Source organism: Fusarium proliferatum (genome assembly GCF_900067095.1).
Source record: "Fusarium proliferatum ET1 genome assembly, contig: FPRO_scaffold009, whole genome shotgun sequence".
Lineage (NCBI taxonomy): Eukaryota > Fungi > Ascomycota > Sordariomycetes > Hypocreales > Nectriaceae > Fusarium > Fusarium proliferatum.
The window spans coordinates 2,164,764-2,178,701 of NW_022194798.1; the positions used below are offsets into that span (position 1 = coordinate 2,164,764).

Here is a 13,938-nt window from a genome sequence, read left to right on the forward strand (position 1 = left end):
AGTAGTTCTCTGCCAGTAACTCTATACTTGTTTCTTAAGCTTGGTGCGCCGTGTTAACTACTTAATATATAATAAAAAGAACTCTGACTTTATTTAGTATCTGCTTATATCTCGACCAATGGTACTGTAACACGACTCTGGTAATTATCACTGTCCAAGTGAAGATAATGTCTCCCAATGTTCCCTGTCTTAAAGCCGCCGCGTAGAGGTTCGAATTCCGCCAAAGTCATCTGATGACCAGCCACTCTGAAAATGAGCTTCTCTCCAGCTTCGAACTGGATAGCAGAAGGCCAAATTCCGATCTCTAACTTGACCACCTCTGAGCTTTGGAGTTTCGTCTCCTTGGTGTGATCATGGGCTGGCCAGTGTGGCTTTGATAAGTTTGGGTCAAGTGTCCGGTGACTTGCTCGCAGAACGCCAGTCGGACCAACATATTGCAGTGTGTTGATAAGAGCAACATCCTTCTGATCATTGACACCAACAAGATCCTGAATAGGAATGTTGTAGTTGCGCAAAATGTTTCCATCCTTGTCTGCCTTGCGTAGGATAACAAAGACGTCCATATCATCATAGTCAGAACATGACATATAAAGAACCGCACGGGCGGGACCGATCATGGTAGATTTCTCCGTAAAGGTGTACGAGAACTCGACGAACTCGGGATCGTCATCTTCTTGGAGGGCTGGGGCATCAGACTGATAGGAGACTTTTCCGGGGACCACCGACTCCTGGGCAGCTTCAAGGGCGCCATTTTGGGAGAGCCACAAAGTTCGATGCTGAGTTTCGGGTATCGGCCAATTGTCAAAAGGAACATTTTCAATAGGTGACTTAAAGTGAGGTTAGTTTCCAGACACTTGTAACAGTGAGACAGGAGTGTGCACCTGATTATACCGGATGACTGAGATTCGTACTTTAGGAGTCATTTCCCATCCGTTTTCTGCTCCTTTCATGTAAAAGTCAAGGAACTTTTTCAAATCTGCATTCGTGTCGTCTCGATACAGATCATGCCACTCCTGCGTGGCATTCATCCGCAGCCTGAGCCAGATACAACCTTGTCAGCAAAGGCAGTACAAACTCGAAGTGTATGAGACTGACCATTTCTTCTCGTGAGGGATATCCTCAAAGCATCGGATTGAGCCAACAGTGTGAAGACCAGTCGACATACTTGCTAACACGTATGCAGGCACTGTGATCAGATTGGCCTTGGCTCTTTTATCCTCCCAATAGTCATTCATCAGAGGATACTTGTTGATCATGGAGATTACATCCTCCCGTTCATTGTTGCCTAAGTCTACGTTAGTGATTCTGCATAGCAGTGCTATATGTCGCCAATAGCTGACTCACTGAATAGATTGTTGCCGAGGAATGACCAGAAGGGGAGGTACGGAACGCCACCTCTGCATAAAGTCTCTCGATAAACGTCACTCAAACCCTCAAGTGGTAAAATGCAAGTCAGATGTGGCGGTTGCTCAGCTGCAATGAACCATTGATTAGTTGCGAGCCATGAGTTGCCAGCCAAAGCGGTGTGACCATCAGACCATGGCAACTGTGCGATATATTCGATAGTATCATAGCCATCGCGGGCTTCAGCCTTCCCATGCCACCTGGGGAACTGTCAATACCTTGAAATTGATTTGAAGCAAAGGATGACTTACTTATGATGCCCTTCGGAGCCTTGTATGCCCCTGGTGGTGACGTTGACTACAGCGTATCCGTGCTGCGTCCATTCCGCTGGATCAGGCGCTTCGAAAGACTCGTAGCCTGAAAGCTTCTCTACAGGAACACCTGCCCGACCTTCTACATGATTAAGAGCCGAAAAGCCTGAGCAAGAAGAAAAAGATGTCAGCTTATGTGTGATGAAATGAGGAAAGAGAATAGATAACAGGGTTTGATCTTACCGTCTCCAGATTTCCCATATGGGCTGAAAGCAATTAAAGCTGGAAGCCCTTTGCTATTTGTGGGCCGAAAAACATCCCCCCGCAGAAGAATGCCATCACGCATAGGGATGGTAATATCTTTCTCCCAAATAGTGTCCACCGGGAAAGGGCGGAAACCCGGGCTTTGCCGGTGGCCTTTCTGCAAGATGGTGACAGAGGGTTTGATGCCGTTATATTTTGCGTTTGGACTGTCATTTGGGACAGCTGGGGTGAGCAGGACTGGGATGCCGGCAACGACGTATGGAGATGTCTCAGTGGCCATACTTCTTGGGTTTAATAAGGTGGTGTTGACTGTTGGTTACTTTCCGGCTTAAGCTAACAATATAAATTACCCGAAGCTGGGTTGCGGAACTTTAAAGACGTTAGCACGATAGCCTGTGTAGGTGTAAAGGACTTCGGATGCTTCCCCACCCAAATAATTTCTCCACCATTATTTCGGTGGGGTTTCTGACTCTAGGGATTTATGGGGGTGGAGAACTGATTGAGGGAGGCTTTACTAAGAAACCTTCTAAGAGTGGATATAGAGAAGGAAACCCTGAAGTTAGAAACTACTGGTAGCTATCTCTTTGAGCTGCTTCTCAGCTGCCACTGGGTCATCATTGTTGGCGCGGAGGAACTTTTGCAGGACGACCTTTAGTTAGAAAAAGATACTATCTTATAGGGTTAAGTAGGCTATTTGGTTATGTTTTATTTCCAGAACCCTCGATTTAGTCATGCTCTCAACAGCATCTGTTGCAGCTCTTGTATCTACATAGTAAGGGGGGATAACACTACTCCGTAAATAAACTTAGTAAGCGTAGAATGGTGCGTATACTGCAAATAATCACTAACCTCTTATCGTGAAGACACCAAATAACTTGGCTTGGTTGGTCGAGCCAATTGACTAGCTTGGTTGCGAATTGTGCCGCTGACCCATCAAACGGTCTTCCATTATAATTGGCACGACCAGCGATTCCAATAATTGCCAATCTTGGCTTGGGTACTAGATCTCGAATGATACCCTCATACCCCCCCAGATGAGCATTCCACAAGATGGTATTTCCCTCTGATATATGGATGTTATACATCAGTTGACCTCCATCATGATCAGAAAAGAGGTTGATTTTGCGGTCCTTGATATAGTCGACAAAGGACAAGATACCATCATTTTTTTCATCCTCGGGGAGCAATTGATCGATCTTAAGCAGTCCATGCTTCATGCCATAGTTAACATCAAACGTACAGACATATGGATGAGCTGCACCTGTATATACTGTACCAGAATCCAAGTATTCCGGATGTCCCTCAGGCATTAGGCAATGCAAGGACGGCCAAACATCTACAGAAATTACAGCATAACGTGGGTGAGGTAATGCTGGGGCACCTGGAGGTGTAGGTCTGAGTTCAATCTTGCCTTCGTTGGCTTTGTTCCGAATGTCTTGCGAGAACAGAGGGATCCTTTCCCCTCCTTGGACTGCCATTAGCTGGGCGTCAGGAACGCCAGCCTCCCTGAGGATATTGATCGCTTCGCAATTACCGATCACAATTGCGCCTGTTCGTTTCGCGATTATATCTGCCCCTGGTAGACTATAATTCACAATGTCAGCATATACCGAGACCTACTTGCAAGAGTAGAGCAGTATGGAAATGTGGGAAGGCATCAAGATCCCCCCAAAAATGGTCTTTACTGACTGGTCAAAGTGTGCATGCGATATAAAGATATAATCTGCTTCATGAATGTCGTCCGCAGAAAGGTAATCTTCCTGCAAGGTTGGTCTTTTAAACCAGGCGTCGAGAAAGACGGTCAAGCCGCAGGCACGTAAGCGGAAAGTAGTTGCTCCTAAAAAGGCAAAAATCAGGTCATAATTCGTATCGACGTCGTGCTAGGAAGCGTGTAGGGAGTACTTTACCAAACCATTCTAACGTGACTTCAGTGTCTTTGGACATATTGATGATGTGTAAGGTCTAGTTCGGTAATTTGCTCACAATGTATAAGTAAATAAGATAGTAGATTTTAACCTTTTATTAGCCAAGTAGATAATGGGAGAAATCGTATTTATATTAACCTTTTGCATGACTTATTGCACTTTTTACAAGTGGGGTAAGATTATTCCCCCACCTTTCTCAATGTAAGAGACAGTAACGGGGTTTCTTCTTTAACTATTTACCTTAGCTAAGGTGGTAAAGTATAAGATATGCTGCAGCAATTGGTTAGGTATTGTCGGATAATGTCTAAGTTGTGAGCCAGATGTGTTATTTGCAGGTGAAGACTTGTGGCTGAGAGCTTATTCCGGCACAGAGAACTCAAGACTTGTAGTAGAGAGCTTATATCACCACAGAGAACTTAGAACTTAGTAAGACCCCAGCACCTGTTCGACAGCTTATAATGCAAGGATATGTTAAAATGCTGTAAATATACTACTTTACGTGCTATTCCAGCTAAGCAGATAGCTCACCAAGCTAAAACTCCATTGGCATCCACTACCTTGCCCGCAAAGTCATCCTTCTCTCCCCTAGCTGCCCCTGCAATAATTTGTGCTCCTTCTTGGGGCTCAATACCTCCCAGCTCAAGGACAATTTTCGGATCTCCTGAGATATCCGTAGCGCAAAATCCCGGATTGACACCCAGTATGACCATCCCGGTTCCCTTGAACCTAGTCGTGTATTGAACAAGCAGCATATTCAGTGCTGTTTTGCTAACCCTGTAGGCATCCATATATGGGCCATGATGATGTGATGTGGGATCCGAGGCATAAGTCAACGATGCACTGCCGCTCGTGATGAAGATGATGCGCTTGGTGGCCGAATTGCTGAGAAGAGGGACAAAAGCATCCGTCACACGGGCTGTGCCCACGACGTTGGTTGAGAATGACGTGAGTAACCCTTCAGTAAGTGGTGGGGATTTTACACCGAGTGGCTCGACACAGATTCCGGCGTTGTTAATGAGGACATCGAGGTGAGGGAAGTCTTTTTTGACGACATCAACGGCGTTTTTGACAGAAACATCGGAGGTAATGTCTAGGGCCACGACGGAGGCAGTTCCCCGAGTCGATGCAAGTGATGTCAAGTTCCCAAGAGCCTCGGTACCCGACTTGGGATTGCGACAGGCGAGTATTACATGATTATCGGGGGAGGTCAAGAGGTCGGCGGCGACATGGTAACCTAAGCCCTTGTTGGCTCCTTGAATGATGATTAGTATGGCACACGAACAGTCTAATTTGTATTAGATGGGAAGGAGAGACCTGTAATGAGGATAATAGTCTTGGCCATGATGAGAATCGGTAGTAAGTTGTTTGTAACTAAACTTGGTAATTTGTGATGACGCTTCAAGACTCTATTAAGTAGGCATTCATTGTGATCGTGGGAAGAAATGCCGTATTCTAACTACCGCGTTGATAGCCTAAAACATATTCTCATGGTTTTCAGTCTCCCTGTCACTTCTGACCCTAAAAGAGTACTACGATGTTGACATAGCTCGGTTTGGATAATAAGAATGTGGGGGTGGGGGTGGGGAAACGACCAGGCCAGCAGATTCCCCACCCATGGAGAAAAACTCTTAGGCAAAAATGCTCACGTCTCTCTTAAAAATGCAACTGGGTGTATTTGTGGCGATGTGGGGTAACGAGCATTGATTGACGTCGTGAGCTTTGCAATGAATTCGACTCGGCCACTTGTGCTGAGTATGACAGTCAATCGGTGTCTGTTCGCACTAAGTGAATGACTCAAGTGATGACTTCAAAGATGCGTATTAGAGATATAGTGCAGAGACTGGTCATTTAACTGAACGCTATATACAGTGACCATATCTCGCTGGGTAAGAGTGAATGCCCGGTGTTTAAGCAGCTGCAGTGTGATTTGTAAGGATGTGACGATGTGGAATGATGAGGGTTTTGTCCCGGAAGGACAATTGAACTCTTCATTGCAGTGGGACGAAGGGTGCGCCTTGGGAGGTTTTTTTCTGTTTTTTTTATTATCTATTCTATGTCAGGCTGCCCCAGCCATTTAATTAGGCATGCGATACCTCTTCTTCTATTGAGGCAAGTCATCCATAGTGAAACAGCTGAACTCAGTACAGCGAACTACAATATTTCTCGCAACATGCCAGAAGACTTTAAATAATCAAGGCCTTTTTGCTTAACTACTATAATTAAGTTATAAAACATATACTGTTAAAAATCTTATATTACGGAATAAGAAGCCCATTAGCCTATATTTTCTATACAGTAACTATTAGCTATATTGTAACTTGAGCTGGTTAACTTTTACTTAATAGTAGCAGGATCATCGATCTCATAAAGGAGTTTAAAACTTTAATCGTCTTAACAAGATCTGAGACTTAAGTATAGCAACTCGCAATATCGGGAATAAATTCTGCTATATGATCTTGTCCTGAGTTGTGCAGACTTTAGCCACTCGATCCTTCCATGAGATCCAGACTATATTGATTATAAATGCAAAAGACGGCATATATTAAGCCAACACGAGAGTGATTAAACTATCCTACCGTTAAACCTTTTGGCCTTGGAATGAATTATCTGCTTTCTTGTTGCGGTGACCCTTTCCAAACCCTGCCTCTTTTTCCATATGCACTGCCGTGTGATTGTTCAGGTACATAGAGGGATCTTCAATGAAACAAGCCAAGGTTATAGCAATGATACCGAAAGGGATAGTCGCGTAAAATACCATCCTAAATGCATGGCCGTATACCTGTCGCAAAGCTTTGACGGCAGCGGTCTCTACTGCTGGTGTAATTCCTGGGACTGATGCAAATGCATGTGGAATTCCCAGAGCCGAGTTGATAGTCGCAGGTATTAGAGAACCGAGATCTTCAGGATTGAATCCTTTCTGGATGGCGGCTTGCGCAATGCCCTTTCCAAGATCTCTATTAACGACGCCATGAATTATAGTGTTGAAGATGGCATTTCCAACACTTCCTCCCATGCTTCTGAACGTCCCAATGAGCCCCGTTGCGAGTCCAAGATGTCGAAGGGGCGTATGCAGGCCAGTGGTGACATAACAGGCTACAGTGACCAAGACGAATGGACCCACGGAGAATGCTTGCAGGGCTGTCCAAGCTGCTCGATTATGTGGAACCACAGCAGCCAGAGCAGCCGTAAAAGTCGTTTGCAAGACTAGCATAACAATAATTTGCATTTTGATGTGCTTAATTTTTCCGATTAAGGCAGGGCCAATAGCACCGAAGACAAGCTAAAATTATATTAGCACTGCATCAAGACATGGAGACAACGTACTTACTTGCACAAAGCCGTTGGGTAGGGCTATATAAGCAATCTGCATTTGATCACTGGTGTACATCCAAAGAGATCCTTGTGGTAGCAGTGCCATCATAGAATAGTAAATCATCCCTACTTTGGTTAGCCTTGAGGTGTGCCAAGCTCGGGTAGGTGATTTACCTGCTACGAAAGTGATCCCAAGCAATACCGTGAATTTTCGAATCTCTTTAAAAACCTCCAGGGGAAATAAAGGCTTGCTAGGAATTGTAAAATCGTAGATGAAACAAGCTATGAGTCCAAGGAGGCCAAGAGTTATAGGAACATACACTGAAGGGCTGCGCCATGGATGGCCAGGCTGCCCCGCCCATGTGAGTCCAACAAGAAATGTGGTCAAGCCTCCCACGTAAAGTGTGATACCAACAAAGTCCAAAGACTTCAACTGGTCTAGTCGGGTATTCTCATAATCGTGCTGGGGTCTTGTTGGTGGAAAGTAAAACGTAAACGTTCCTACCAAGCTAATAACGCCGTAGATGAGGCCAATATAGTAGCACCACCTCCAGCCGAGAGCAGTATGGAGTACCAGGAGAGTACCCAGCAGAACGCTCAAAACGCCGAAGGGTACGTTAATGGCGAATTCTGTGGTCGCCAAGCCGATTCCACTGTCTAATATTAGTATCAGAACCAACTTCTGGAGTTTGGCCTACCAACCGCCATTTGTTTGGAAGTAACTCAGATATGCCCGCATAGCTGACATAAATCATGCCGCATCCAAAGCCCAAGAAGGTTGAAGCTAATATGATCGTTTCGACTGTCTTGGCGGTTGCGGCTACAACCTAGGCTTGTATTAACACCAAAAAGAACGTCGTAGCAATTGATTAAGGAGGACGGGGAGGAGATTAATTACCGATCCAATGATGCAAATCAGTTCACCAGACAGTATCGTCCATCGTCGACCAAAAACGTCGCTCAAGCCGCCAGCAATAGAAAAGGATACAGATGAAGCAACAGACCAGCCGCCGACCAACCAGGTGATTTTGTTATGGGTATCGCCGAGGTCTGTCTGGATGGTGGTAAGGATGCCAGTAACTAGAGCAAAACCGCAAGAGATGGGGCCGACAAATCCTAAAGCAAGAGACTTAATAAGTCAGCCATGGTTTGCAAGCTTGGTTTACTGAACGCACGATGACTGCTAAGATTGTTGAGAGAGAAGGAGTCTCGACAGTATCAGGGTTGTTCTCCAAGGCAGCTCGGTGAGCATCATCAAGGTCAACGGGTGCTTCCTCCATGTGATCAATTTCCGGTTTGTCTCGGCGTTCTTCATCGCCCGCTGTGATCTGTGACGTATTCATCTTGAAAAAAGGATAGTAAACAACTAATCTCGTATCAACATGCTTTGCATAAAGCAGTGGGCGGGGCGTCTAATTATAGATCTCATATTAACCTGTATTGTTATGTCTGGGGTAAGTGGGGTAATGCCTTTACTGCAACTTAACATATCTCCACACTCATTCTGCCCGTAAAAATAGGCTAATAAAGAGCATCGCTGGGGTGAGAATCCAGAGGATATTACGCCAATAGACTGTATTTTCGTGCCTCCACATGCGGGAAGTGTGGGGGTGGAGGCGATGACGAAGGTTTGTTGGCGCTGTAACCAAAGTTCAACGTTGACTTTTGGCATATAACACTGGTCTTTAACAGGATTATAAATTGTTGTTAAAATTACACAAGTGATCGGTATATATGAATCAGCACGCTGTGTACGGCAATTATGGCACATGCTCAATCCTCGTTTAAAGTCATCATTATTGGCTCTGGTTTAGCTGGCAGCTTGCTCGCGAATGGGCTTATTCACAAGGACGTCGATGTTCGTGTCTATGAGCGTTTAGAACGGCACGCCAAACGCGAAGGGTACCAAATTCGCCTCGGTGCACCAGCCCTCAAAGGGATGCGGGCTTGTTTGAACGAACAACAGATCAAGGCTATTGTCGACAAGTTTGGCCGTTCAGGAGGGGTGCGGTCATCAGCTCCAGTACTATACGACAAGAACTTTAAAGAACTTGTTGACTTGACGGTTTTTCCATCATACAGCAAGTCAGCTCCGATTAAAAGAGGCATTCTACGCGATCTTCTTGCCGACCCTGTATATGAGGCTGGCAAATTGCAATACGGGCGTGCCTTTACCAGGTACGAAATTTTGGATCCGGGCACAGCCACTGAACGCGTTCGCGTCTGGTTTGATGATGGTAGTAGCGACGAGTGTGATGTTCTAATTGGTGCGGATGGGAGTAACTCCAAGGTACGTTCCTAGCATCTGCCTCCATGTTCAGCTATACTCAATCTCTTTCAGGTGAATCTGCAGCTTGGTTTAGACAATATAAAGCAGATTACTTCGCATGTTAGTCTGATCGCTAAGCAAGAATTACCAAACTCTAGACTCAGACAAATGAGTCCTCAGCTACAGCAGAAGCCAGTCATGACATTTGCCGATCGAAAATCTTTCTTTTATGCGGGTGAGCACCATGCTTGAGAAATAACCGTCCATCTTTTTGGGCTTAATTGACACTTAATAGCATACTTGCCAGACAAAATCGAAGAGGGAGGGACAAAGACTGGATCAAGCATCGATGATTCCATATCGGCCATGATGTTCGGTGTTCAGGTTCCTACTGAAGAATGCCCACCAAACCTAGCAAACTACTCCTCCGAGGAGAAGTTCAACTTTGTATTGTCTGCCTTCCGGGGGTGGTCCAAAGAACAGTAAGCTCATATGCCGGATGAAAATAGTGACCCCACTAATTCAGCTCAAGCAAAGAAATCATCAACCTGATTGAGGGGGCTGGTCTTTACGTATTCAATGCTCGAGCCAGCGCTCGCCCTCCTTTGGATTGGAGAAAGAAGCTAAGCTCGGACGGGGCTGCTGAGCGCGGGAATCCACGTGTATGGCTTCTGGGAGACGCGATGCACGCAATGCTTCCACTTCGGTAAAGGGTAGCCACTCTAGCTGTTTCTGGCAAGGCACTAACTGTTGGTAGAGGAATGGGAGGCAATCAGTCATTGTGTGATACCGCCACAGCCCTTCCCATTCTTTCTGAGCTCTCTGCTTCTAAAGCTACAGGAGCTGCAGACATGAGGAAGAAGATACAGGAGGGCTGCGAGGCCTATGAGCGGGAAATGATTCCCCGGGCCTTTGAATGGGTCGAAAAGAGCGGTGGCTCCAACATTCAGGTGAGTGTATCATTCATGCTTGATGCCGTATTGTAGCTAATACATCCACCCATCAGCCGATTGATTCCAGTACCGTTGGGGGAAAGTGTCTGTTTCTCTTGGCTAGGCTGGCTATGACCTTTACCTGGGCATGGTACTCCTTCATTGGTCTATTTTTCACGCATGAAATTGTTGACGACGCACCGGAGTTGCGAACTTAACCAATGTGTTGGAACATCACCCCTTACGTGTTGTATTCTTTGTACTAGCAATGTGGTTTCAGTGTTCAAATTGAATCATGACATCTATGTCTGCAACTATTGGCCATTCCCCTCTGTCATTGCGTTATTTACTCCATCCAACTATGAGGCTCCCCTACTCGTTCTAGCAGGCATGCAAGACCATGCCTCAGCCGCGGCCACGAAGCTGAGGACAAAAGTATTCTTTGACACTCTTTCATTATTCGCACACTACTCCCTGGACTACCCAGGATACCTATGCCCGTGATATGAGTGCGATGGCTTCCTTTTTCCACCCAAGACTTAACCTCATCGGCATCACGCAGCAGGTCGATTCTTGTCGGACGTTTATGTACGGTTTGGGACTCTTCTTGCGATACTGCGCCGTATGAACTGGACGGCATCAACAGATCGAACGCCCACATGAACAAGGCGGCAAGTAAGAGACTGAATGAGTCATCGCAAGCAAAGTGCTGCTTGTTGCGTAGTGTTCTGAAGGCACGCACGGCATGCCAAAGACATTGACGGGCCGCGGAAGGATTCTCTCGCATCCAGGCTCGCAGATACTCTTTTGCTTCGTCAATCTGATCCTGCGTGGCTTGCCAGCCAGAGAAGGCATACAGCATTCGAAGTGAAACATGACGTAAAATAAGCAGTATGTGGTAGCACATCACTGAAGTGTAATGTCCATCAAAATCTGGTTGAGAACTGTGTGCAGCTGAAAGCGTCTCCAAGCTTTTGTTTATGAATCCGGTGCTGCCAACAAGTACAGATTTTACCATGGACTGACTGTCCATAGTCATTGCGGACCCTCGTGGCAGATGGATTGGCGATGCTTCCATGAATGATTTCCAGAACGGGGAAGAAAACCGGTCGTGAATGGATCGCTCTTCGGCATAAAAGGTCAGTATATGCATTTCACGAGCAAATGTGCCTAATTGACCATTGCTAAGGTCCGCAAGTAGGCTTGGTCCCTTGCCTGTCTGAATCAGCTTGCGACATTCAAAGGAAAATTATAGTTGCAATCATCTTACCTTGGTATATTCCAGAAAATACTTGCCAACTATCAACATCCCGACAACTCCATGGGCTCTCGGTACACGGAAATCGGTCGACCATGTGATGAGGCTGGAACATAGGGTCCAAATTCATCAAGATAAGTTGGAAGCATTCCAACTCTAGATTTCTATTAGTCTTGGACAATTCAAGGCTCCGAGGGCATGACTTACTGTAAACGCAGTAGACTAGCCGGATCAAGGACTCCCCTACAACCCAGTCCTCCCATGACTGTTCGTCATCTGAATTCGGAGCGACATGAGCTTCGTATGGAGATCGTGTTAATAACTGACAGAGAGTGATAAGAGATCTCCTTTCGAGTTGCCCCTTTATCATCATGTCTCTTGAACCGGAAAATAGTTCACATACATGACTAAGAAGTGTACTCTGAACGAAAGGGAGGCTTGGCTTTCGTTTCAGTTCGGGTCTCTACCAATTTTATTAGGTTCCACTACCACAAGAGAAAAGTCAACTCACATCGGCAGTTACCGCCAAGTTCAAAAGCTCTTGAAGTCTGGCTGCATACTGATCTGCGTGGGACATGGAAGAATACTGAGAGCCAACAGCTGCAACAGCCAGAAGAAGTATCCATGCTTCGTTGCCTCTATTGAGGGTCGAGGGATGTATGCAGGGGAACTGGCCATCGAAATATTCATAATAGAGTTGAATGAAGATATGGAATCTCTTGAAATCCGGGAAAGGGCCGCCTTCAGACTGCTGTTTCTGCTTGGAAAATTGAACAATTTTGTCGTAAGAACTCTTATTGATCTGGCTCACGTGTCCGAAATCCTCTGCTGAGATGGCATGATCGTCTTCTGGCAATGGATGCGGCATGAAATCATACCCGTTAGTCATCTGAGCTGGAAGACATGATTTCCCATTGTCCGCTCCTTGTCCCCAACTTGAAATATCAGGAGTTTTCGTGATTGAAAATGTTTGCCCTTCGAAACCCTGTGGTTGGCCTCCCATCTCTTCTATATTCAAAGCAGTAGAAGGGCCGAGAAGATCAAGGATGGAAATAGGCCCAGTTTCGTCAAGCCTCCATGAATACGCGCTATTATCCGGGAAGAGCAGCGAAGAGACCCACGAAGGGCTTGTGTGGCTCTGTTCGGTTCCGGCCCTATTTGTAGAATCTGAACAGATCTCAGAGCCTGTACTAAGAGTGAGATCGTGACTCAAAAGAGGGATGCTGGTATTGGACTCAGGCACAGGGAAGGCTTCAGTGGCAAGGACTTCCTGCAGCCCAGATTGCAGCGCCTCGATGCCCGACGTGCTGAAGAAATCACCCTGATCGGCGCTTGGTTGAGTTGGTTCCAAAGCAGAGAGTTGCTGGTCAGAAAGAGTTATATCAATGGAGCTTATTGCTTGCGTTTCTGGACCATCAGGTGGACTGTTGATACCAGCGCCCTCCTGAGAATTGGAGAGATGGGCAGATGCTGCACCGTTAGCTTTGGGAGAACCGCATGATGTATGTTGGGAGCATCGCAGTTTCGAGCTTGAGCATGCGTTACGAGCGGGTGCTTTCCTTGGGCGTCCGCGTGTCGTCGAGGTCTCGGAGGGATCGGAAGCGTGCATGTTCGAATGCCGCATGAGGACATCTCTTGAGCTAATAGTCAGTCCTGTCGCAGCAGGTTATGTTAAAGAAGTGGTCAGGATTACTGTTGCGTACTTTCGTGAAAATGCTTTTGAGCATGATTTGCATTTGAAAGGTTTAGCTCCCGAATGGCGTCGGGCATGGCGCTCAAGATGCTCCTTTCTCTTGAACGTCTCGCTACAAAAGTCGCAGCGAAGCATAGATGCCGATGAGGTCATTCTGGAGTGCCGGATAAGTGTTGAGGCGCTTCGGTGGGTGATCGAAGAGGGTAGGTTAGGTTGAAATCCTAGAAGGAAAAGGAAAGCTGCTTCAAATCTGGTACGGTCCGCGTCGGATTCCAAAAGTAGGGTCCACCATATTTGCAAGGATCTGACCCCGCACTAGGCTAATCCTATCCGATCTAGTAAGTGACCAGTTTCCAAGCTATTGACTGTGGATGCTTGATCTCTTCTACTGATTGGTGAACCCTTAGAGACTCACAGATCCGGCACATCATTCTCTGCTTACCCTGGGGATTAATAAAATGTCGGTAACCCGGGCTCACTGACCTTCGCCAATAACAGTATATGATTCGTTGATGCCCCTCAGGTTGTCTGGAGGTACCCTCTTCTCAGCGAGTTGGGCCAAAACCGTTCGCTGCCAAAAGGGGACCCTTTCCCACGTACATGTATACTTTTCATCAATCGGTCTTTTTT

At 46.3% G+C, this 13,938-nt stretch overlaps 6 protein-coding genes across 6 annotated transcripts; 1 reads left to right on the plus strand and 5 right to left on the minus strand.

Annotated features, from left to right (window-relative positions):
- Nucleotides 1-104: 104 nt before the first annotated feature.
- Nucleotides 105-2,199, minus strand: FPRO_14953 (uncharacterized protein; the record flags this gene model as incomplete). Its single annotated transcript, XM_031220780.1, has 6 exons — nucleotides 105-827; nucleotides 882-1,035; nucleotides 1,096-1,285; nucleotides 1,345-1,604; nucleotides 1,656-1,821; nucleotides 1,899-2,199. 6 exons carry the CDS (start codon nucleotides 2,197-2,199, stop codon nucleotides 105-107), a joined length of 1,794 nt encoding a protein of 597 aa, XP_031086405.1.
- Nucleotides 2,200-2,707: 508 nt separating this feature from the next.
- Nucleotides 2,708-3,863, minus strand: FPRO_14952 (uncharacterized protein; the record flags this gene model as incomplete). Its single annotated transcript, XM_031220782.1, has 3 exons — nucleotides 2,708-3,503; nucleotides 3,609-3,756; nucleotides 3,827-3,863. 3 exons carry the CDS (start codon nucleotides 3,861-3,863, stop codon nucleotides 2,708-2,710), a joined length of 981 nt encoding a protein of 326 aa, XP_031086406.1.
- A 505-nt stretch (nucleotides 3,864-4,368) lies between these two features.
- On the minus strand, nucleotides 4,369-5,186 carry FPRO_14951 (uncharacterized protein; the record flags this gene model as incomplete). Its single annotated transcript, XM_031220783.1, has 2 exons — nucleotides 4,369-5,096; nucleotides 5,159-5,186. The coding sequence occupies 2 exons, from the start codon at nucleotides 5,184-5,186 to the stop codon at nucleotides 4,369-4,371; spliced, it is 756 nt and encodes a 251-aa protein (XP_031086407.1).
- A 1,236-nt stretch (nucleotides 5,187-6,422) lies between these two features.
- Nucleotides 6,423-8,499, minus strand: FPRO_14950 (uncharacterized protein; the record flags this gene model as incomplete). The annotated part of the gene is made up of 6 exons (XM_031220784.1): nucleotides 6,423-7,124; nucleotides 7,173-7,282; nucleotides 7,331-7,809; nucleotides 7,859-7,983; nucleotides 8,055-8,285; nucleotides 8,332-8,499. 6 exons carry the CDS (start codon nucleotides 8,497-8,499, stop codon nucleotides 6,423-6,425), a joined length of 1,815 nt encoding a protein of 604 aa, XP_031086408.1.
- Nucleotides 8,500-8,918: 419 nt separating this feature from the next.
- FPRO_14949 (uncharacterized protein) lies at nucleotides 8,919-10,575 on the plus strand (the record flags this gene model as incomplete). The annotated part of the gene is made up of 6 exons (XM_031220785.1): nucleotides 8,919-9,446; nucleotides 9,498-9,660; nucleotides 9,721-9,907; nucleotides 9,958-10,131; nucleotides 10,183-10,375; nucleotides 10,432-10,575. The coding sequence occupies 6 exons, from the start codon at nucleotides 8,919-8,921 to the stop codon at nucleotides 10,573-10,575; spliced, it is 1,389 nt and encodes a 462-aa protein (XP_031086409.1).
- Nucleotides 10,576-10,941: 366 nt separating this feature from the next.
- Nucleotides 10,942-13,461, minus strand: FPRO_14948 (uncharacterized protein; the record flags this gene model as incomplete). The annotated part of the gene is made up of 6 exons (XM_031220786.1): nucleotides 10,942-11,040; nucleotides 11,100-11,572; nucleotides 11,628-11,771; nucleotides 11,823-12,078; nucleotides 12,127-13,249; nucleotides 13,319-13,461. 6 exons carry the CDS (start codon nucleotides 13,459-13,461, stop codon nucleotides 10,942-10,944), a joined length of 2,238 nt encoding a protein of 745 aa, XP_031086410.1.
- Between the last annotated feature and the right edge of the window lie 477 nt (nucleotides 13,462-13,938).